Consider the following 25,791-nt stretch of genomic DNA (forward strand, 5'->3'; position numbering starts at 1 on the left):
AATTAAGTTCAGATCATGTTAATATTCTCCCTTGCAAAAAGTGTGTCATGCTCAGGTGTCTGCAAAGAGGCTGAGATAAGGCATTACAGCAGCTTTCTTTTTATTCTTCTGAGAAGGGGAGTTTAGCCCAGCAACAGACCTAAGTTTCCTTCTTATGCTTATAAAGAGACTTGTAGGTGGTACTGTAATTAAATAGGTCCATCACTTAAAATAGAAAACCAAATCTTTATAGCTGAGGTGAGAACTCTGTAGTGAAATGCGCCCACCAAGTCACTGGCTTTCAGGAGCATTAGTGACAGGGTAGAAAATTCCCAGCAAAGCAGCCTGGATGCAAAAAAACAAAGCAGACAATCAGAAAGTCTAAGTTCCAGCATGCCTATCCTCACAAATCCACATTTCTGTTTTCATCAGCTGGACAACAGTTCCTGTTCTAGTGTCTCAAGATGTTCAGCAAAGAGAGCACTGACTGCTAACAAAACACAGCCTTAAAAAGTCTATATTGCTCACAGGTAGCTCACAGCTACCTTTTCTAAGAAATGAAAGGGACAGAAATACCTGCAGATACAGTCACATGAAGCTCCATCTAGATTCATGTTCTGTGTGTTATCCTGTTGTACAAAATCACTGATAAATCTTGGGGTGACAGAAACAGTTAATGTTTCCTGCAGTTGGACAGATGCCAGACTCCAGCAAACCACCAATATGACATAGCTTAGCAAAGGCTGGTATTTAGGTTTGGAGAGGGGTATATGTACTTCTAGTGCAAAAGAGAACTGGAATTCAATCCAGGGAGACTCAGTCATTAACCAGCTAAGCAAACTCTTCCTTTAAACACTTGGAAAGAGAACTGCTGACAGAATGAGAGATATCTTAGGGCAGGCTCTGTGTGACCTCCAGATCCACAAATGGATTGATTCATCCTGGGTTTGGAACATTCACTGTCACCAAACCAGGAGAAGGCTACAAAGGCAGAGCAATGGTTTGATTCATGATGCGCTGAAGAAATATAACTACAGGGGAGTTGATAGGAGCACCCAGAGAAACAAGTTCACACAGTATCACCACAATACTGTTATATTTTCAGCTTTCCATTGTGTTAAACACACTCATAGGGCTCCAGGGTAGCTCAGTTTGCTCTGCAAAAGATATTACAGACCTTCCTAAAGCCAAAGCATGTGAAAAAGAGTTACCCAGCCACATCATGTCAGCTGCCTGATGTTAGCATCTTGTTGTCAGAATGATGCCTTGTCTGCCTCCATCATTACTTGTCACTGGAAGCAGCTGTCACTGTCTCAGAGATGCCATCAGTCCATTAATGGGCAGAAGCTTGCTCGTGCCACGGCAAGTGGGAGAAGCGCTCATAAGAACTTCTCCACCTCTACACCTTTTACATAGGACCCCAACCCTGCATTTTCTGAGAAGTCAGGAAGCCCCGGAGTAAGATTTCAACAGCATTCTGTGTGTGTTTTTACATCCAACTCAAAAACAAATGCAGTCTGCTGAATTACAGCTGCTGTGGGAGATACACTTGGGAAACCAAGATGGGGTTTGTGCACAAATAAGCCTTCAGCATAGTATTTAATTAGCAGGGTATTGCACACAGTGACACTTATTGGCCAAGTTTCCAACTAGGAAGCTAAAACATATGGCAGGGGTCACTGGAAACAATGTTATTAGGTGACAGTCTGCAAGAAATCAGCCCATACTCCAAATGTTGAGGATATACCAGCAGATTTTCCACACACATCCTCTTACACTGTCAGAGGTTATCTTAACTAACATCTGTTTTCATGGAAGAGAAAAGCTTCCAAGTTTAAACTAACATTGACTAACTGTGACATAGCAGTTAACATTGATGCAAGTGATGGTTTCTGAGTCCCACCAGCTTATTCCAGAAATTCCAGGTACTGTTAGACTCCAGGACAATTTACCAGTTTCTGGTCTGGGCAGCCAGAAAACACTTTCCCTTCTAGAAATTCTTGCTGTAAAGTAGTTATTGGTGGAGAACATAAATCTAGACACTGGAAAAACTGAAAGAGGAGCTCCTCCAAACAGGTGCTCAGGTGAAAGAAAACACAGGGCTATGAACTAATACCTTTCCACAGACCTACACTCCTGCCAGCTATGAGGCAGATGCTGCTGCTCGAACAGCATGTGCTGCTAGCAATGCTTTGCTCCCCAGGAGCTTATTTGTGCCTTAACTGAGCCACGGGAGAATCCAAGCGCCCTCTGACTAAGGGAGTGGAATTGAATTTTAGCCTCTGGCAATTGGCTGATGCAGAACTGCCTTCCCCAGTTCCATCTCTCTGGGCATCCATCTCCTTAGCTTGCTGTTCCTGAGTGACAGCTTCCTGAGCAATCCCACTGCCTGCTTCAGCTCTCCCATGAAGACAGGAAGAGAATCATGAAGACAGTCAGAGATGGTGCCTTCTCCACTATTAAAAGGTTTGCCTTTGAGCTTCCTACTGTGAACAATAAATTTGAACTTAATGTCTTAATATCCAAATGCCAAGTGTCAGAGAGCCAAAAAAACTAATCATCCAGCTGAGTGGAGCTCTGTTCAGGTGTAGCACCTTTTGGCTCAGCAGCATTTACTCCCCTGCTCTGGGAGGGATGGAGACCACAAAGCTCCATTTGTTTCTCACTTAGGAATCACAACGATGACCCAATTTGTCACTTTTGGGAAACAGCTGAAGCCCCAGTTAGAGGGTCCAGAGAAGAAGGCAGAAAAATATCATCTGTTACTGCAGGATACTTCCAGAAAGAAGGAAGAGCAGCAGACTGAAGGCACAAGTTTTAGTCTAAAGAAGCCCCAGAACAAGCAGGGCTGGCAGTCACTGCAAAGCCTGTCCCCCTTTTGTTAAAGGAGAATGTAACTCCAGGAGTGGTTACTCACAGCCACACTGCTGCCTGTAGCTGGCACAGCAGGCTGTAGCCTGTCTGCCTTTAGGACTCTGAGCAGTGAGATGACTGAATGTAAGGAAGCTTAGGGTGGAGCTCAGCACTAGAGCAACAAAGTGCAGTGCTGTAAATCCAGCTTTACAGAGGATGAACAAAGAAGTTTGCATGGTATCAATGTACATTATGGCAACAGCCAGCATCTGTTGTTCCTGTTTCACAAGTGATCAAAAAACCTTCTCAATCTGAAGTTTTACAAAATGCCAATTGAATTGTGTGTTCGCACAAGCCAGAGATTGACAGTTCCTGCTTTAATCGCAGATGTGCAAAGTTGTAATTTAATCTTTATAAATGCAGACTGTTTTGATCATTCTGTTGCAATCCTCTGTGGAGCCTTCCCTGCCCTACACAAGTGCTTAGCAGCGACAGGAATCTGTAACACTGCTTTGCACATCCACAGCAGCCTTCCCTGGCGCATCATACAGCACTTCAAACGCTGCCTGGCTCCCCACCAGCTGCCCTCTCCCTGGGGAGGACACAGGGCTCAAGGTTTGCCCAAGGAAGCACAGTGTCAGCCAGGAAGGAGTTCAAATCCCAGCCTGCAGCCCCTTCCTCTAGCTACCCACAGCTTCTTTTCTAGGTTTAGTTTACTATCACATAGAAAGGAAATCTGCCAGGCATCTGAGAAGTGTTTTGTGAAACACACCTACTGGGAAGGAGGACAAGCACTAGGAACTAGAGCAACATCAGCTTGTCTCCACAGTATGGACTGGGAGCTTATTACAAAGTTAAACCTATGTCTCTTGCTCTGCACACTCCCGGCTGGGAATCAGGCTGGGCTCCAAACTCACACTCTTGAGCGTTGCTTCCGTAGCCCCAGCACATAAACATATCTCACTCCAGGAGACTTTACCCAGTTGCAGCCAGCAGCGCTGGAAGGCAGCTCTTCCAAACCAAGTCCCCAACATTCAGTGGTCACCTGCACTACAATCTTCAGACCCTTATCAGTTCCCGTGCTACTGGCAACAGCCAGACAAGGATTTTAAAACAGCCACAAGAGTTGAAGGCAAGCCTTGCTTTGAAGTTTAATGGACTTATTTACCAGTTTGTACTTGGAGGCAGTCCCTAATCCTCTCAAGAGGACAGCTCACAGAAGCGGTGGAAGCAAGACATATCTCAGAATTTGCATTGCACAAATGGTGGAAAGACTCTTCTGCTCCAGAAGCAACTGAGGTGTTTCAGGGTCACTTTGCCTCTGAGAGGCACAGAGCAGCTGGGTGCCACCTGGGGTAATGGGCAGGATGCTGGGGCACCTTTGTGTCGAGCTTGAAGGAAGGAGATTGAAGGATTTCTTCCATTTCTTACTGGGAGTTTCAGGGACTGAAACAGGAATAGGGTTGTATCTCTCCAGCATCGCTGTTTTTAAAATCAAAGTCCTTCTTTTGTCCCTCTAAGGGCCTCCACAATTGTTCCCCCTCCTCCAGTGACGCACAGTTTATTGTCTTCTGCATGTTAATAAAAGGCACTATGCAGCACAAAGTCACTGCTCCAAAGCTCACCTCTAGCTTCAAATCTCCTTGCTGCAAAGCTGATCAGACCTTGAAGCCTGTTCAGACCCATTCAGTCTGGCACACCGCATAAAGCAGTCTGAGGCATTAGTAAATTGCAGGGATATTTCTCTGATAAAACAAAAAGAAAAAAGAAAGAGGAAGGTATCTAAACCAGAGAAAACCCCCATCAGCTAAGCAAACCAGCAATTTGCCAACTCCAGAAGACTTTTAATATGGATCCCTTCCAATTTCACCTGGTGTAGCTCAGCTCTTTCTATTTAAACAATAAAATCTGTTTCAAGCCATTAGTCATGAGTAGGTGTCTGTAATGAGACCATGAAAACCAACATCCCTGCCTCATTTGCAAAGATGTGCTGACTTTAAATTAAGGCCTTGCCTTGGTGAACCCTTAGCTGGAGTTTCACATTCCCACTACTGTGTGCAACACAGCACCAGCAGGCTTGAGACTTTCTACCCTAGAGCTCACTGCATTTCAGAAGTGAAAAAACCATTTTAAAGTATTTCTCAAGCCCTCCCAACATGTTATACTAATGTAAGAGATTAAGGGGATTTATTATAGTAGTACCTGGTACTTGGCATTTTAGAAATACCAAGCACATACATGCCAAGAGGCTTTTAACTCTTCACACCACTGCCAGCAGTGCTAAAAAGAGACAAAGCATTTGTTACCTGTCAGTAGTTTTGCAGCTAGTTATGGAAACCAGAACAAGCTGAATAAACTGTGACATCAATGGCTCAGAATTAAAACACTTGAGGGCTTCTAAAACCGACTACACCCTTTTGTGTCTTTCTGTGCAAGTCACTTGTGGACAATCCTTGAGCTGCACTTCGAGTTAGTCCCTCAAAGGCCCAGCAGGTAACAGAAGGCCATGTGGATTGGGACAGCATGGAGGAGCATCCAGAAGATTGCCTGACCAAACTGGATTGCAGCTACAGGCAGCACTGGCTTAATGGTTGGACTTGATGATATTAAAGGTCTTCTCTGACCTAAAACAATTCTATGATTCTCCACGAGTTATAAAACTGTTGCAGTGTGCAACAACCCAAGTGTTACACTCCTCACAGTTTCAAAACTGATACAGTTGTCCTGTTTTTCCATCACACTCTGTTCTGGCTCCCAACACTTTCCATCTGCAGTAACCAGACACAAAAGCAGGTGTTCACAGCAGTCTCTCACACTGAACTTTACTTCTGTTTTGGAGGTGGCATAACATCCCCAGTGTAGCTGGGAAGAAATAGGGGCTTCTATTAGATAAAGCACATAGATGTTCCCAACTAGCAAGCATCCTCAGTCCCACGTCTGCATCTCAATTTTAAGACCCTTACAGAGGAAATCATTGAGAGAAAAAGTGCCAAACAGAAAATGAGACCTTAGTGAGCAATTTTCTAACTGGCAGAAGACTTGCTTGGCATGCAAGGCACCACAAGACATTCCTGCTCAGAGAAGATTTCACCAAAACTACTGGGTTCCTCTCACTTGAGCCTCTCTTGAAAATGGTACTATAATGCCATTAGGCAGAGAGCTTTCTTCTTACAAACAGCTGCTCTTTCACATCCAGAAAAAGCAGATGTGAGACCTCATCCAGATCATTCATGCTGTGTTTTCATCCTTTCTGTTTGTCTGCATTGGCCTTGCTGGAGCAACTCATGTTGCTGTTTCCTCACTGCCTTGACCCTGTTCTCTGCATCTGATTCTGCTGGAAAACAAGTTGAGCTGCTCAGATCAGATATGGCACAGAAAAAGTTCTACTGCCTCCAATGCATTAAGCAAATGGCAGTCCAGTCATCTGGAAAGTATAGATAAGCCTAAGAAATCATTTAATAAAAGTCTATTTTGCCCTTTGACACAAGAAGGGACCAAAATGTCTTTGAAGACATGGGAATAATCACTTGCATGGAAGAGCCGAAACTACACTGGCAAATGTAATGGCCAAGCCTATCTTTTTGACTGTGCAGCATTTTACGTTCCCTTAAAGGAGGTGCAGGCAGTAGCCAATTGTGTTGAGAGGGAGAATACCACAAAACCACAAATTAACACTGAAGTCAGATTTAACAAATTAGCAAGAAAGGGAAGATGCCAATAACTGGCTAAGACATTCCCTGTTTCTCGGTGAGGATGTAAACAGCAAGGTCTGTAAAACAGCTAATGATGAGGAAGGATTCTGAGTTTGCCTTGGCAAGTAGATGTTTTGCAGACAAGGACAAGGATGCCAGGGATGCCATTGTGTTGATAGACCGAAGTGGCTCATCACCAAATCCCTGGCATTTGCTTGCCCCTGGGAATCTCTCACTCTTTGCTCAAGAGAATATGAAACAAAAAAAAGTCTTTTCTCAGTATTTCTGATCTGAACAACAGATAAACCTTGCAAAAGTCAGCAAAGCAGCACTGTGAAGTCTTACAAATACACCTGCCTAGAACAGAGGTCTATATATTCAAACTGTGATTCCTGGAGAACTTTAGGGCTGAGGATGTACAGTGGTCTTAACAGCCTATGCTTAAAACAATCCCATGTCCATCATTTTCAAGAGCCTACAAATCTCCCCAGCATGTAATATTGTTAAAATTAATGCTTGCAAATAAAAAAAGGAGAAAGTGCTGAAATGACAGGCTTAGAATGGTAATAAATGGACATCAGTGATTAACAAGGTAATAAAGGCTTCAATAGGATTAGGAAAAGAAAAAGATGGAGCAAAATCTCTTTGAGCTGATTACTTAGCTTTTTTGAGGATATTAAAAAAAACAAAAATAATATAACACACGAACAGGGTGCCAGAACTTAGATTCAAGTGAACTGGAAACAAATCAGAACAGTTGGAAAATCCTCTTCAGACAGAGCTATGTCAGAGCCATGCCTGCCTGATTAACAGGAGATTCTCAGATACCACCGAGGAGTATAAGCTGCCATATGAGAATTTGGCCAAAGACTCGTATCTGAGGAGGAAATCTTCATTGAAAGAAAAGTTTGATCCTTAACATTGTAAAACAAATGTTTCCACTAAAGAAATACCAGACCCTTGAAATTATGGGAATAACTCAAAGGAGAAAATAACCAGTCCCAAACGTAGTATCTGTGTGTGGACACATAAGCTAAATGTCAGCATTAAATATTTCAATGTGGCATACTTCAAAAAACAGGGCTATAAGGGATGGTGGATTCTCTGCAGAAAATATTTGTGGAGAGCAGAGAAATGGTAAATCAAGTGAACACATAAGTAAAAGCAAAAGATACAGCTAGAAAATAAAAAAGTAAAAAGAGACGGCAGCAGCCAAAAGGCAAACCTGATCCACCACCACCCCCAACACGCACATGCTGAACAGCTAACAATGAACAACAAATTCTGTTACCCCCAAAACACCAGACCCTGGGTCTGATCTGGGCCATCTACAATTACCTCTCACATACTTACCATGTGGGACAGCTACTGACAGAGGGGAAACCACAGTCCAACACACAGACCTGAGCTCACTTGCATAACTGAAACTGGAGGCAAGAGGTCTCCATCCCGCTCCTCCTTGTGCAGACAACTGCAGTGCACTGATTGAACACCCTCACTGAGACCACACAGTCCATCACCACAGTGACATCTCCCTTATTTCTCTGCAGTTCACCAGGGCCTATTATTGCTTTACTTTGTTTGATGTTCTCCCTATGCTGAGAGAAAGCATGAAGGGAGAAAAGAAAAAAGAAAGATCTGTCTGTCTTTCAACTTCCTAATCATCTTCCTCAAAATGCTCCACACATCAGTGCTGATTTCATTATCTGCCTGCTGCTAGAGATTTTATTTAAAGAATAACACACAAGGAAGAAAGGATTTTACTTGACCTCCCTGAACTGCTGGGGGATGAATAGTACACAGAGCTGACAGTGAAAAGCTCATTTCCTTTCTCACACTACCTCAAAGACTATGCAAAATTACCATCTACCCAAGCCTCCAGTTTTAAATTGGGGTATCAAAGGCTTTTCTTTTTTAGGGGCCTGGGTTAATGCATTCAGTGTATCATCAGTGAATGAGGATTGATAACACAAACCATCAGAAAGCATAGCTGTGGATACAGTGACTCTCAGAGGCAGAACAATAAGGAAAATTGGGTAAATTAAAACCAGTGTTCTTCTATCCAGCTTTTTAAGAGAATAAAAAGCACTAGGGTTCACCTTTCCCCCCCCCCCCCACTGCATCAGTTCAGCATTCAGCCTTAGTCTTTGGGGTATTACATACTACAGATCAAGTAGATTAGTAATGGAAAAGGTTAGTGGGAAGCACGGAAGTGTATAATCAAGCAATAGTAAAAATATTATGGACAGAAAGAGAAATTAAGTACAGAACAAGTTACGGTCAAGACCTTTTAACAAGCATAAGCATGGGATCCCATCCACTGGAAGGGGCAATCAAAGGTGACTCCAATGAGGTCTGTCCTAGACTGCAAACACAACCTTTTCTCCAAAAGGTCCAGAGGTATTGATGCAGCTGTATTTGGAATGATTCCCCCAGCTCCCATGGCAGCTCTGCATTTTACCCACCACCTGTTCCTGCAGAGTCATTTACCTCTCCAAGAGTGATTAATGTATAATCCCAATATTTTATTTTGGGAAATAGGCCATCTCTTCCCTTCCTGAGATCATGCACAGTAGCCTATTTTCAAAAAGCCACGTTTACACATTTATGCAATACGAGCAGGACATGAAGAGACCAAACCAGGCCAACCTGAGGAAGGGAAACCTAACCCTACCACCCTCTTTAGGAAAAACCTTCTATTTCCATCAACTGTTGCCAGAGTTCCCTGATTAAAAAAAAAAGAAATATCAAGCTATGCCCAACAGTTCCCCAATGACTAAATTTGCTGCCAAAAATTTCCTGTCCCATTCTAAATGCCAGCATCCTCACAGTCTCCAACCACACTTGCTGTCAAGGCTGCATATTTTCGTTGTTCCTACCCATCTTTCTGCATTTGTGGGACCAAAATCTCTGCGTATGATGGTAAAATTGGCTAAAGCAAGCCTTGCTTTTCTTTCACCCACATCTTAACAAGGAACATGGAGTCCCACTCCCACCCCTCATACTGCAGCCACACCATCAAGCCCAGCAAGCACGAGGTACTCCTGAACACCAATATTCGGTCAACATGAAAAATGGTGATCACACGTCTGGCTTACCTGATCCTCGGAGAGCTGCGATATGTGATTCACTGCAGCATAAGACTCTATCTTCGGGTTGAAGTGATTGATGATGGCTCTGAAACAAAGAAGGGAAATTTTCAGAAGTCTCAGGAACACCTTAGGGAGGCATCAGAAATTCCCTGCCAGTCTGAGTAGGTGCATGTGGAGCCACAGTCCTGCAAAAAGTGGTTCCTCCCTCACCACACAGTGTTGCTTGCTCTGCTGAAGGCACACTCCCTGCTGAGGCCAATGCAGATTCAGACAGGCTCACTGGAAATTGCAAGCACAGGCACTGCCCTACACATGGGTGCATTTGTCCCAGCAGATACTGGGCTGTCCTTGCTGTTCTGGAAGAGAGAATTGCTGCCTTGCTGGGAAGAGGCTACAGCCCCAAGTTCCAGTGGAGAGAGGGCAAACGTTGCTATTGCTGCCCCATCCTGCTCAGGAACTGCAGCTCCTCATCCCTTTTAAAGTCAGTACTGCTCAACATTTTCCTCTACGGAACTTTGTTGCCTGATATGATGAAGCTGATCATTTATTGCTTTGGATTTCCACTATGTTTAAAATGTTGTAGCTGGCTTTTGCTTGTAGTCATCCATCACCACAGCCACTACACTTTGACTGCTTACTGTAATGACTTTAGTCCTCAATCCCAGTTTGGATCATTACAGATAACTTATGTCAGTGTCCCAAAAATGGCAGCAAACACTGGTCACTTCTGCTCCTCTACCTCATTTCTCTCAGTACCTGCACCCACTAACTTTCCTTCTAGGTGGATCTAGAGACAGATGTGAGAAATCGAAAATTGAAAGTAAAATAGCAATTGGGGAAAAAACTTCCAGCTGCAGTTTGGTGGTTACATCCTCAGCTTGTCAGGTGCAGCTGAGAAGACAAACGGCAAGGCAGTAAAGACTCCCTGGGACAGAGTTTGCAACTGCTCTAGTTGGGATGAGACCCACTGCTGAGGTAAATGCTCATCATGGGAACAGGCTATGTCAGTGCTCGGCACAGATGTGTGCTGACTGTGTCTGGAGAACACTTACTTACTTACCAGATTACACTGCAGCAGCAGTCAGGGCTCCCACTCTCATATTCATCAGCATGAAAATTCACTCCAGCTCTCTCTTTTGTCCTCTAATGGGTTCCCTCCTCCCCACACCTGCCCCTGCAGAAGGGCTTTCAGCTGCTTTCTCCAGACCTCATCATAGCTAAGAGCTTGTGCACCAGTCTAGGAATAAGTGATATTCAGTGGTGCCAATCAAAGCCACTGGATAGAAAACCAGCCTGGAAGCATCCTTACCTCTTTAAATACACAGATAAAGAAAAACAATGTGGAAAGGGTGGCAAGTGGAAGAAAAAAAAAAGTCAACCAAACACCCCCCTCACTCCCTCCAAACAGAATCTGCAGATCACAGGCTTACAGAATGGTTTGAGTTGTAGGGGGACCTTTAAAGTCCATGTAGTCCAACCTCCTTGCAATGAGCAGAGACATCTTCAACAAGATCAGGTTGCTCAGAGCCCTGTCCAACCTGACATTGAATGTCTCCATGATGGTGCATCCACCACCTCTCTGGGCAACCTGTAGCAATACCTCACCACTCTCATTGTTTAAAACTTCTTCCACATACATATAATCTAAATCAACCCTCTTAGTTTAAAACCATCATCCCTTGTCCAGTCACAACAGGTTCTAGCAGAAAGCTTTCTTGTAAGTCCCCTTTAAGTACTGAAAGGCTGCAATAAGGTCTTCCCAGAGCCTTCTCCACCTGAACAACCCCACCTCTCCCAGCCTATCTTCATAGGAGAAGTGTTCATCCCTCTGATTGCTTCCATGGCCTCCCCTGCACTTGCTCCAACAGGTCCAATGTCTTTCTTGCACCAAGGACCCCAGAGCTGGATGCAATACTCCAGGTGGGATCTCACAAGAGTGGAGCAGGGGGGAAGAATCACCTCCCTCGACCTGCTGGCCCCGTTAGATTCACTGCAACATTCCCAGCCACACACTTTACTCACTCCAGTGGCTGCTTATTTTGCATCAGTACACACTTAACTCAGGGAGGCTTCTGCAGTCTCCCCAACCTTGACAGATATATCCATAAAACAAATTCAGCAGGACCCTTGCTAGGCTCCCTGTAACTCTCTTCCCTCTGGAGAAGGGCAAACAGGCAAGTAGAGACATGCTCAGACTCTTCCCATTTCAATCCCACCAGAGTCAAGCAGCTCCTATGAGTCACAAACACACTCTCCCATTACCAGCCTCTCCAATACCATGGCTTTCAAGCTGCATGTTTCATGCCTGGCTGGAGTCATATTTATACTCCTACAGGACACACTACAAGTTATTGAAAGAAAAGGGAACACAGACTTACAACAACTTAAGTTCTGGCTTGACAGAAGGTTTGGCAGCTCGGAGGGGTTCAGTGCATTCATATGGTTCCAAAATTTACCAGAGAACAGATTTACCATTCATTTGTACCTACTGCTGTGAAGCATTTCCACATGGGCTGCCTGCTCACAAGTCCCTGCTTGGATATGAGCTAGTGGAGCGGCACCTGCAATCACAGCTGGGATTCACCCAGAGAAAGCAAAGCCACCAACCAGCTGCTACTGCAGCAAGAATCAACAGACATTAAGGAAGGGAAAGAATTCAAGTCTCCCTCCTCATTTTGCTAAAGGTGAATGGACAGCTCCTCAGTGATCAGAGATAGAAGTTCAGCTGTTTAATTTGTTTTAACATGAAGAATTCCTTCCCAACCTGATCTTCTGCAGAGCTGTTTTCCTGAACCACAGTCTGAGGCAGAGGAGCATGAAGAGCTTGGATTCAACCCTGGCTCTGTGTGGCCAGGCTGTTACTGCCCAGCATACCTACCAAGGCCAGGCTTTGCACATGGTACAGCTCTTCCTCACACATGGTACAGCTCTTCCTCACACATCTGCTATGAGAAATTCCAATGCTGCCCAGCCCAAACTGCTGTGGCAGATCAGTGCCCTTCTGAATCAGCTACTTTGATATGCCTCTGCTATTCTTCCATCTCTCAAAATCTATCTTGTCCTTGAGGCATACTTTTAGGCAACTTGCCTCCTGGGCTACTCAACTGAGTAACAGCTGGAATTTCACTTTGCAAAGCTGCCACTTCAGTGGCATTTGATCCTGAAGACAACAGGAGACCAGAGCTTTTAAGCACAGTCTCCCCCTTATGGACAATGGACCAGCGGTTTTGCCACCGTTTGTTCATACACCCACATGTAACAACAGCCTTGGCAATGATTTCTTTTTATGCTGTGATTGTCTCAATTATTTCCATATCAGCCAGTAGCTTTGGGGAGGGGGAAGGGAACAGTTAAAGGGCTTAGAAAAGATTTGGGATGTGCTGTGCTCTACTGAGATCTTCATATCGATCATGGTGGGGGAAAAAAAGAAAACCCTCGTGTTTGGTATTCATGAAGTATGAGCATCTTCAATGCATTTGTAAAACAAGAAAATAGTTAAGTGTCAACTGAAAGACAAAACACTGCAGTTCCTCACCCAGCCTTTCCACAGGTGTGCATTTAGACATTTCCACACTGCCAAGTGGGGCTGGGTGCCATTTGTCATACAAATTTCAGAGCACTTTTGGGACACAATTCTCCAGGGACTGAGAGACGTCTGGAGAGATGTCACTTCAGCAACATTGGCTCCACTGACAGACCCACAGTTCAGCAACAAACTGGCAAGAGGAGATTGTCATTGGACAAAGAAAGAATTCTGCTGGACAGGCAGAGCATTCAGGAATCAAAAAATTGGCTCCCAGTGTCTTGTTTTGATGTTAATGTTTCATGCTCTAAGGCAGATTACAAGCAATCTCCACGTTCTTTATTCCCCAATCACCCAGTCAGAGATCTTGATCTCCCAGTAAATACACACCAGCCATACCAGTTGTATCTGAAAAACACACATCTCACTTTACTTCTTCACAGAACTCTTCACAGAGTTCTTTAAAGAGCAAGTTACCTATTCTTATGATTGTCATCACAGAATATTCTGAGTTGGATCATTGAGTCCGACTACTAAGTGAATGGCCTATGTGGCGATTAAACCCTTAACCCTGGTGTTACTAGCACCATCCTCTGACCAACCGAGTTAACCTCTTCCTAGACACCATGATGCCAGAAGCCATGCAGAGACACATATAAATGAACCTGCATATTCCTCAGGAGGAACAACCATGCATTTATGTATGTTCACATTTATTGCATTTGTTTAATTCTTTGTGAAGAAAGGAATGATTGCAGGAAAAAAGTGTTTCCCTCTAATTTAGGAATGCAAAAGTGCCAATGAATCATTTTTAGTACAAGCTGAATTAATCATGTTATTGGACAGTAAAAGTAGGTCCCACTGTAACAGGTATTGTACCAATTCAGAAAGGTGCAAAGCTTCCGTCCCAGGGGCTAAGGATCTCAAATGCAAGAGAACAGGGAGAGCAGAGGAAAGTGCCTCAGCAACAGAAAACATAACAATCTGCTACTTACTAAGCATGACAAAAGACTTCAGTTAGAGGTAAACCACAGATAGAAAAAACACAAAGAACACTGAAGGAAGAAGTAGAGAGATAGGAAAAAGGAGACAGAAGAGCAGATGGATCAAGAAAAACAGAGGTGAAAATCTGCAGAACAGAAAAGAGCAGAGAAACATCAATCAATCCCAGGGCAGTCTGTCCTCTGCAAACTGGTGAGGAGTTTCTACTTTGGTTGTTTTTGAGGCTGCAACAATTGGCCAGTCCTGAAGAGACTGTTAGTAGTCCTTCATCCCTCAAAAACACATATGCTGGAAGGTGAGAAGCAGAAGAATCTCCATATGGGCCCTATTAGTGTTTTTTATGCCTCAAATGGGGACAATCCCACTGTGGCTCTCACCCAGAACTAAGGTGAGAGAAAAAATATCTCCAGGTGAGTTGCATTCCCCTCACTGTGTTCACTGCAACAAGGGTTGCTACTGCAGGGGCTGTGGTAGCTCTTCAGACACTAACACTTAATAACTTGTTTTTATAGTCTTTAGAAACTGCCTAGACTTACTCCTTGATAAACAGAAACAACAAGTGCTACCCTGCAGAGAGGCCTAGAGTAAAAGAACTTCTGAAGACCAGAGTCTGCTGACAGGAAAGGGCTCCTGCAAAAACGGGTATGGCATGCGTGGAAAGAAAATATTTAAGTAATTCCTCAATTTAATTTGCCAATACTTGTAACATCACATGTCAGAAATGCACCAGCAACATGAAAATACCCATCCCTTAATTTCTAGCATCTTCCAGCCCATCTGTACCCATAGTGGCAAGGAACACACCTTGCCCTCCTTAACCTCACAATAAGCTGGACAGGGTTCAGTGTGCAGGGAAAGCAAAATCACTATGCTTAGGCAGGCAGCACTTCTTCAGCACGTTTTCTTTGACCTCCAGACTCTCCCCATCAAGTTATTGCAGATGAGCTGTCTAATACCCACTCTTGCTTGACAGCAACTACATTTCCAGAGTCCCATAAGACAACACTGTCCTCTCGTCCTGAGCAGTGAAACGAAGCACAGTGGAGATGTCAAAAGTAGGCTAAGGGAAGAACAGAAAGGCTGCAAAGTTTGTTACAGAGATGGTAATGCTGAGCCATCATTCACTGCATGAACCTGGTCTTTGCACCTACCCCACAGTTCCAGTACATGGTATCTGGCATAAAACATTTTTGTGGATACTCAAACACTGTACAACAAAAGCAGCACCACAAGTTCACTTCTTCCTGTATTCTGTTACAGTGGAACAGAGAAGCAGCAAAACTTGGCTGGTATTTACCCCTTCACAGGAAACCAAAGTGTGGTAGTTTTAGTTAAGCCTTAGTTTTGGTAAGCCTCAGTTTAGTAGGTCCCGATAGTGCTACTTGGATATGAAGAGACAGGTTATCACCTGACTTAAGCAGCCAAAGAGACATTTCATACCAGCTGACATCAAACCAAGTATAAAAGCAAGTGTAGGGAGGTGCTTCTCCCTTCTTCCTTCATGGCCACCTGTCTGAGAAGGACATGCTGTGTGGTTCTGGGAACCAGGTCTCACTGCCACCTTACTGCTACATCACAGCTGTTTTGGGTTCTGGCAAGTAAACATTTTATTGTTAGTTTTTCTCCTCTCTCACTGAAAGTCTCTTGGGACATTTCTTTTGGAGTACTTTGTGGATCCGAAGTAGTGGGGATCTGCTTTTGGTGGGAGGTGGAGGATTATTGTAATCTTTTACTCCTGTGTGGATGTGTTATATAGCATTTTGTTTTTAATTTTCTCTCTTCTGTGTAAATATAAGAATCTTTCCATTTTAAGTTCCAATTTTTTAGGGTTTTATTCCTCCCTTTCCCTTGGGGGTGGCCTCTGTGACCCTGTAGGGGGTGCTTGGCATTTTGCCAGGTCAACTTACTACACAAGGGTGACTTTATACTCACTACAGACATTCCTCTTGTCATCCTGCTCATGCCAGCACAGTGCAGAGGTTATCAGCGAATGCATCTCAGCTTTCACTGAGTAAAGCCAAATGCACGGCAAAGATAGCCAGTTCACTTTCCCTCTTCAGTAACACTGACACTATCTGGGATGGACAAATACTCCAGCATGCACTAAGCTTGTAGTACCATGATGAAGGCTAAGAACAGGCAAGCAGCAAAGGGCATAGTTGTCTTTCATCACACTCCATAAAGCTGCTTTACTACAAAAGGGAGACCTGAGATAAAGTGGTTATAGTTCAGGAACGGGAATCAATAAGTGACCAACTTCTCCTGATTTCCTACAGCAGTTCCCTCTCCCTCTCACACACCTTAACTTCTCCCCTTAGGAAATCAAAATAAGAGCAATCACCTCCACAAAGGGTTTTAACCCAACAAGATGATAAGAGCTCAGAGTGTTTTACTATGTAGTGTGTTGGAAACTGCTCAAGCACAAGGTAGTAAGTAAATTATACATAACACAGAGACCAAAATGAACACAAAGCCCCTCTCCTCTTCCCCTGTACATGCCATCACATTCATGGTTGCTGCAGACCTGTGTAAAACTTCTTGCCACAACTCAGCTTTCCTGCAGCAAGCTGTGTCTCAGTAAGTGCTGCCTGGGGCAAAAAACCTGCTGACATGGCTCTCATAGGCACTCCCAGAACTCCAGACAATAAAACCCCATCTGTTCCATGCCTGCAAGAATTAGATTGAGTTACCCCGTATGTACAGCCCCACCTGGCAGAAGGTGAGACTATTTAGAATATTTTAACACACATCCATGAAGCTTTGCTATAAAGTATACATACCTACCATACCTAAGCTGTGTACATCAATTAAAAGCAAGCAAACTCCCTGGAATGGTGCACTAAATTCTTCCTTCTATTGTGGCTTAACTCCAGTCTGTTAAAATTCTTCTGCTCCTACAATTTAATGAGTACTGACATTAAGCTGAAAGTCCACAACTCACAGTGGGAGGCATCTTCAAGACACAATAATAAACTGCAGGGAAGAATCCAAGACAAAAGGATATTTTAGTCAAAAGTACTTGCTTTACAGCTCACTGAAAATATCCGAGTCAGCACTGCAGCAATCTCACAGAAGAAATAAGCCCACTACACCTGTTCAGTTCTGCCATACTGAAACCTATTGATCGCGATGACAGGCTCCATGGCAGAGCGAGATACATGGTCTATTTATTTAATAAGGAGGGGACAAAAGAGTGCTCACACAGCAAATGAGCTTCTCACAGTTCCCGGCAGGGTTTTACTAAGCCCCATTCTGCAAGGGCAGAAGCAGAGGATAAGCCTTCTGAACCAACAGGAAGCTCCACAGTGCATCTGGCCACTTTGCTGTTTGCTGGTTACTAACCTGGTATCACCATGGCTTGCAGGATATGCTGATTTTCTCTTCTTACAGTTCACATCTGCACGTCCATCCTCACACTTAAACAACCTCTATCTGGCTTCGTAGCTAAGGCAATTCTCACAAGTGAGCAGTTACCTCCTTTGGGACAGCTATACAACCTCACTGGAGACTATGTATCAGGGTACTTGTCCACTCACCTATTTCCATGCAGCCAGTTTCCAGTTTCACTGGAAACTAAACTAGATCCATTTCTGTTCCCTCTTCTCAATTAGTAGATATCAGAATTCTTAAGTATACATAACCAGTGGCACTGATAATTTAACTGATATCAATGGCAAAGTAGAAAATACTGCCTAAGCATTGGGAGTGAAAATACCTACTGAAGCACAGAGCATCAGCCTGGTCTGTTCCCACTCTTGCCAATCTCTAATTAACTGTTTTACAACAAAGCTATCACTCAATAATGAATAGATTTCTTATCTCAAACATTAAATTGATGAGAGATCAAATGACACATTTTAGGGAACATTTCATTGCTCTGAAACAGTCAGCTAGTACTGGTGAGAGTGTGGCAAGAGTTTACTTTTACCATTAAAAAGTCAACTCTTTATTTCACCCCAACTCCAGAGAGCAGCAGCTAACTACACCTGCACACCTCTTGCTACAAACAGAGCTGTTGCTGTGTGACAGAGCACAGAAACATCACAGATAGGATGTCTGCGCTCCGGGCTTGGGCTGCCAAGCACCAAAACCTGCAACCCAGTCCAGCATGTTCAAGTTGTGAGAGCTGACCATGATATACCAGCATGAGATTTTACGTACAATGTCTATGCTTCTTCCACAGCCATGTTACCAATTTTGAAGACTCAAACAACTTTTGAAACGAGAAGCCCTTCTTTGAAGACGCCTTAATATATGCTTTTAGGATGTATTGCCCCAGGGCTGCGGTCCTGGCTCAATATCTGCACAGCACCATAACAAACAATATTAATATGGAAGTATCTTTTTCAAAGTCTTAACAACGTTTTCTGCAGCACATATTTCCCAGCTCTCTTACCTCGTATACATTCCTTTGTCCAAAGACAGGCTGTGGTTCCCTTTGTATCTCAGCACTTCGTGATGCAAACAGCATATTTTCTCATAGCCAGGTGATTTAGAGCAGTGAAATGGGTTACCCAATACTGCCTTAACACTAAATATAGCCCTTCAGCTACAACTGCTTTTAACTCCCATGAACAAGGCAGCCTGCTCTCTAAAACAAACAGCAAGGTATGAATAAACAACTAATTCAGAAGGTGAGGAAAAAAAACAAACAAGAAGGAAAAAAATGGGGAAAAAGTGCATTTGACAGTGGTCTGTCATACAGGTTTGCATGGCCACCCTCCCTGGTTAGGACTTGAACTAAAGAATTTTTGGCAAATATTTGTTCTCTGCAAGTGCTGGAAGTAGGTCAGTATCTACCCTCCACTTCATAATTCCTATTACAGGCTGCCATCCAAGCCTACTGAGAAACAAGACATTGCAATACCTCAAACAGGATCAAAACCTCAAGTTTTTTAAATTACTTTTAGTATCTTCATTAGTATTAAATCATAGGATGTTTAAGGAAAGCAGAAAGCTGAGCTTACTGGGCATCACATCTAATGGAGAATGCAGTATGGACTGTGCACACCAGCTTCCAAACATACCAAGCTAGGAGTCAAACTAAAAGTTTATAAACCATCCCACTGGGACCTTTTAAGTCTCTCTGAGAAAGCCAATGAGTAGGCTGTTAGTCTAATTAACTTAGTGAAAACTTGCCATCAACCCCATATTATCTAGACTGAACTGGAAATTACTCTTATTACCTCATTGTGTCAGGTGTGAGTCGGCAGGCCCTGAACACCCTGTTTGCAGACTGTGGCAGCAAGGCAGAAACCTCTCTCTTTAGGTCATGTAACACAACCTTATTCTCACTAAACCCTGTGCCTATAACAGAAGTTCCAGAGGGAAAGGAAGGTACTGAAGCATCAGCATTTGTCGGTACTGAGGAATAAAATAATGCAATCTAGTCATGAAGTAGCTGGATACTAAATGACACAGAGAGGGGAGGGAAGGAACATTGTCTAAGCAAGAATCAGCTACAGTCAAACACCCACTTTGCAAAAGAAATTAAGACAAGTCCCACAATGATACTTAATTAACTTATTTACACCAGTATTCAGCTACAGCTCTATCTACAAAGCCATGTAAATCTGAAAGAGTTCAGACACTACCAGCTACCATGCTGACCAAAACCCTTTATTTAGAGTACAAACCTCTGAAAATACAAGACGCCGTAAACCTCACAGTATTTGTCAGACAGGTGCAAATGAGCATCACATTTGTTGAAATACGACTGATGGATCAGGTCCTCCCAAAATCCAGGACCAAGACCAAAGCATGGACTCTGATGACACCCACACATACCCCGAGTGAACACCACATCCTCAAAAAGGTGTCATCACACATCACTTGGGACAAGGTCAAGCTGGTTTTCAATGCCAAGGAAACGTAGAGCCAAACAGCATTACAGCTGAATGAATGGGACTCATTACGATATTTATTTCATGTCTGAAAGGCTGGAGGATCTGTGGTTGATAAGATTCTGTTTTCCTGAGACAGAGTGCTTGGTTTATGAACCAGTGGAGAGCTTCATCTCATCTCCTTTGCTATATTTCATATGTACCCATCTTGTTCCCCATTTAATTACCTGACCTGTTTCCCTGAAAGCCAAGAACCCTCCATCCCAATATCTGCACATCTCACAAATATCTACTCTGTTGAGCTCTCTACTCTAAGGTGTGATGATCAAAAGCAAGTGACTTATTGAAGTTGATCCAGTTATCCGCAGAGTTACTGACAGTAAACACGTCATAAATCCATTGTGGCTGCAGAGCAATAAGCTGCACATAAGCTGGCCCATGCCCGTACACTCACCAGTTCACCAGACAAAACAAGGATTCAATCAACTCATCACAGCCCACCTGGCACAAGTGGCAACTTTTTTCAATCACCATGGTGTTGGGATTTTTTGGGTATTGCATTTATTTTGCACATCCTTATCCTGCCCCAAATTTCAGGCAGATGTTGGCAAAACTCACTCAGCTGAATCAGCCATTGAAGCTCAAATCTCCAGGAAGAGACTCTCCCATGTCAGGGAAGAGGAGAAGTTTATTTTCTTTTCAAATACCCACATTCCCCTCTCAGCCACCCATCATCCCTGACACGCAAACCCATGCTCACCTCTCCCTCAAAGGGTTGGTTTTGCTATTTAGACATACACTTTTTTCCTGCTCTGTTCTTTGTATGGGCGCCAGTGGAAGCAAGGCCAGTGAAGTGTATTTTCTGTTTCAAAAGTGAAGGAAGTATGGTTCTCCAGTCTTAGAAACAGCACTGCACCAAACATTCAATGTTAACTGCTGATGTTTTCCTATCTATCAAGTCAAACAAAAAGCCCAACTCCTACATTGTTCTGCTATTGATACATCTTTCATGCTTTAGAAGCTTTTAAAGTGTTTTTCAGGGCTCTTACAAAAACAATGCAAAAAAAGCCACGTTTTTCAATCAGTTAGATGTAATATAACACAGGTGGCAGAAGATCTGCAAGCAGTAAGGAAGGAGCTCTGGAGTTTTCCCTGAGGAAAGAGAGATAAAGGTTTGCCTCTACTTTTTCCTTATAATAGCTAATACACAACTACACACCAGGGAGGTACATCAGTGTTAAACAAGGCAGTATCTTTAGACAGCTCAAGCCAGTTTCTTTGTGAAGCTTAAGTTGCACAATTCTTACACCAATAGTTATAATTCAACGTTCCAGACCTTGAGGCAACCTCTGAGTTGTGCAGCTCAAGACCCTCCCTCCCTTTTCTTTTTGAAACACAAAACACCCATATTCAGTTGCTGCTGATACTTGGCAGACACTTTTGCCAATGGAGAAGACCACACAATGTCCCAATTCAGCAACAACGGGGGTCACATTAATAAATATCACCCATAATCAAATGAAAATACAGGAAAAACAAGCAAACAATGAAAAGAGTCAAATGTGTTGTAGTCATTTGCAAAATAACTTAATATCAAAAAGGTAATCACCACACTTAGTTGCATTCATTTCTCTAAGCAATATTTGATTCAGAATTGAATTGAACACCAAAACAATCTAAGCCTTAAGAGGCTGTTGAAATCTTGACATGCCATTTTGCATTGGCAAAAATTGCACACTTGCATTGGCAAAAATGCAGAGTTGACTCCTTGTATTCAGCTATTTAATTTTTCCTCAGTTCCTTTTAGCTGTTCCATTCACAGACTGAAGGCAACACTTCTTTCACAGTCCCTCACTGCAGCAAGCTGATTTCTGTTCTGAATCACTTCACCACTCTTCTGTCTGTACACAAGAGGCCAGGATCTTTTTCCTGGTGTTGCGTGTGAACCAGCATTAGCAATACCAGCTCAGCACTAAAAATGTTTGAGATAAAGGAATGCTGCCATATGCTATGAAGGAAAAGTTGCCCTTACAAAAAAGGCATTCAGCACATATACAGGTCACTATTACAAAGGTTTAAACTGCCAATGATTACTGCATGTTTCTGTGATACTGCAGATTCCACCACATTTAAAGAGTAAGAAAGTTTGCACAGCTCCTTTTCCCTTGGCTGGCATTCCTTCCAAGCATATGCATAATTACCTAGTATTGATAGGCACACACTTAGAAATTTCTGACAACTTAACCCAGATCCAACACTGCTCTACCCTGACTGATACAGCATTTACTGCTTGGCAAAACACTGTAAAAATCTTGCTCCAAAAACATTAGTCAAATTTGCAGCAAAAAACATGTTAGTGCAGCAGAAAGCAATCAGGCTGCTCACTGTTCACCTACCAAACCCTGTTTTTCCTTCACCCACAGTGCTCTTGCTTCAGTCATAATTTTCCTGAGTGTATTTAGAAAGAATTCTTTGCCAGCAGCTCTCCAGCACTGTGTAAGTCAGCTTGCATGGCAAAATTCCCTCTCTCTTGCAAGACTCCTAGAGGAATTAAATCATGTGAGTCATTAGAGAACTTTGATTATTATTTTAAGTAACAGGTCAGATGATTACAGAACCCACTCAATATCAAAGGGATTAATTCCTGCTTTAACAGTTCGGGTGGGTTAGCCCCAGCTGGATGCCAGGTTCCCATCAAAGCTCCTCTGTCATCCCCCTTCTCAGCTGGACAGGGGAAAGAAAATAAAATGAAAGACTTGTGGGTCGAAATAAGGACAGGGAGAGACCACTCACCAGTTACCAACATTGGCAAAACAGGCTTGACTTGGGAAAATTAGTTTAATTCATTACCAATCAAATCAGAGAATGGTTATGAAACTCGTCATGCTCTTCCCCTGCTCCAGTGTGGGGTCCCTCCCATGGGAGATAGCTCTCCACGAACTTCTCCAACATGAGACCTTCCCATGGGCTGCAGTTCTTCATGACCTGTACCAGTAGGGCTCCCCTCCACAGGGCACAGTCCTTCAGGAACAGACTGCTTCAGTGTGGGTCCCTTCCAAAGGGTCATGATTCCCACCAGCAAACCTGCTCCAACATGGGCTACTCTCTGCATGGGACCACAGGTCCTGCCAGGAATCTGCTCCAGACCAGGTTTCCCACAGAGTCACAGCCTCCCTTGGGCTTCCACCTGCTCTGGTGGACAGTTCTCCATGGGCTGCAGGTGGACAGCTGCTCCACTGTGTACTTCCATAAGCTGCAGGAGCCCAGTCTACCTCATCATGGCCCTTCCCACGGGCTGCAGGGGAATCTCTGCTGCAGGACCTCCTTCCCCTCCTTCTCCATTGGCCTGGGTGTCTGCAGACTTGTTCCTCTCACACATTCCTCTCTCCAGCTGCTGCTGGTGTTGTGCAGCAACATTTTCCCTTCTTACATAAGTTACCTCAGAAGTGCTACCACTGTCACTCAGCCGTGGCCAGCAGTGGATTTGTCTTGGGGCTGGCTGGCACTGGCACACCACTGGACATAGGGGAAGCTTCTGGCAGCTTCTCACAGAAATCACCCCTGTAGCCTACCAAACTCTTGCCATGAAAACCAACCCAACAGCCAACACATGCTAGCTAAGCAACACAGCAAAAGTGATACAGGCTGTGGCATTTGTTAATGAGCAACAGCACTTAACAGTTTGCAAGAGCTAAGGCTTGGCAGCACAATTCTTATTTGAGAAAGCTCTTAATTTAAGTTGATCAAAAACTATGTTTGGACAAAATTCAAGATTTCCGTTCAACTTTGAAATACAAAGTTTGGGATAAAAATTGTGACAAATTTACATGTTGAAAGCATCCAGCTATTAAAAAAAAACAGGTGATGATATTTCAAAATAAGAATTTGCAAATATTGAAAAGTGTTTTGATTTCAGCCTTCCACTGTAAAATTATTACAACCAAGTTCTTTCCAAGCTATCTCTAAAATAATCTCATTGGCTCCAGCACAGAGTATTTCACTGCACAGTGTACACACACACACATAACAGACTCACCAGGACTAATGGTTCACCTCCTGTTTCTAGTGGGGCTCCTCTTGTCACAGAGCAGCGAGCTCATCTCAAGTTCCATGCATTTCTAAGCCTTCAGATACAACACTCTTGCATTTGGAGGAGATGTACAACTGCCCTCTACAAGTCACTTCAAGGGCACTGGCAGAGGCCAGAGGTGCTGGCAGCAGGACAAAGTTTGGGGTGTATTATCCTAGGCTGGGACAGCTCAGCACATTCACCATTCACTCTTAATGGGAGCCAAAACACTTCCCCTGACCTTTACTTCCCACAATTCTCAGAAAGCCTGAAAAATTAATATTCAGGTGACTTCAAAGGTTTCATTCTGCATAGTGGTGAACAGGGCAAGCCACAGAGAAACAAAGAACCTCTCGCCTCAATGCAAGTGGCACAGAAGAGCAGGAGTAAACAGTGCTCAGCCTCCTGAACTGCAATGGCGAACTGGAGTGTCAACAAACCATAATGACTTAGTGTCTCAAGACACCTTTGCCATTAATTCAGCAGGCAGAATTAAGAGATGGCACGAAAAGAGCAAAGACAGACATGTAGCCCTTGCAGATTCTCTGCAGTTACACGCCGGGACACCTAATGAAAGCTCCAAAACAGGCTGTCCCAGTGTTTTTTAGATCCTCCCTCAGATCAGCCCTTCATGACACAGCAATAGATCTGCATCAAGTATTGACTGCCTTTCCTGTTTCCTTAAATGGTTTTTAACATATTATCAATCACACCATCACTTTTAAATGTTTTCAACCATTCCAGGAAAACTGCAGTCAGACAGCTGGTAAGGATTGAGTTCTCTTTCAGCTCTAACAGGACTTGGGATTCACCACAATTCACTGCAGCACAGTTGGGTACAGTTGACTCTCTCCTGATGGTTGGGCATCATTAAGATTCAGTTCCTGCCCTACCTTTACACACAAAGTGTTGCTATACAAAGTGCCAGTTGAACTCAAATTGCATGGAGCAGGAGGCCTCTTGTGAGTGCAGGCTGCAGATCCTGCAGCTGGTAAGCGACTCCTCTTTGAGTCAGTGTCTTGACATCCTTACTTAAAGACTCCAGCATTCTCAAGGTTAGAGCATCTAAGAACACCTACACTACACTAAAGCTTACTCTAGATGCATGTACTCAAAAGAAAAAAACCAAACAACAAAACTTTGCTGAAATAATCAGCATACTTAACCCTTCCAATTCCCAGCATGATTTACTGCTCCTGTCCATTAGGTCCATGACTAAACATGGAAGATGGAGCAAAATTCATTCAGTAAAATCTTACTTTTTATGTAAGAAGTAGATTCTTCCAAAGTCTCTGAAGCACTCTAGCTTTCTTTTGTTATTACAACTGAGTTCCAAACTCTTGTCATTCTGAAACACGAGCAAAATCCCTGCTCCCATAAAAAATCTGAAACATGTATTGATGAAAATATAAATTACAGGCATGATATTTTTTATCCAGAAGTTAAGCTAGTGAGTAATTTCTCCACACTACCTTGAGCACAAGTCCTCCACCCTGGCCCACACTCACTGAGCACAGCAGTCATGGTGACTCAAACTGCAGAAAAACAAAGAGCTTGTAGCCCACTGGCATCTTCTTGAATCTCACCTCTGTCTTGTGGTCTTAAGAGCAACAACAATGCCCCAAAATAATTCTCAGGGCAGCCTTTTGGTTTAATTAGTTCATGGATAAAGTTCAGTATATCTAAGGTTCATGTACAGGAAGAGAATTCTCACAGTGCAAAGATAAAAGCCCAAAGC

The 25,791-nt window shown here is 43.5% G+C and overlaps 1 protein-coding gene across 3 annotated transcripts in view; it reads right to left on the bottom strand.

Annotated features, from left to right (window-relative positions):
• Positions 1–25,791, bottom strand: part of ARMH3 (armadillo like helical domain containing 3) — a 127,364-nt gene that overhangs the window by 24,021 nt on the left and 77,552 nt on the right. For all 3 annotated transcript variants that reach the window (XM_071563474.1, XM_071563472.1, XM_071563473.1), the window contains one exon: positions 9,623–9,701. In XM_071563474.1, coding sequence (XP_071419575.1) covers positions 9,623–9,701 — 79 coding nt within the window. The remainder of the gene's footprint in view (positions 1–9,622; positions 9,702–25,791) is intronic.

This window comes from Pithys albifrons, chromosome 9 (assembly GCF_047495875.1).
Source record: "Pithys albifrons albifrons isolate INPA30051 chromosome 9, PitAlb_v1, whole genome shotgun sequence".
Taxonomy (NCBI): domain Eukaryota; kingdom Metazoa; phylum Chordata; class Aves; order Passeriformes; family Thamnophilidae; genus Pithys; species Pithys albifrons.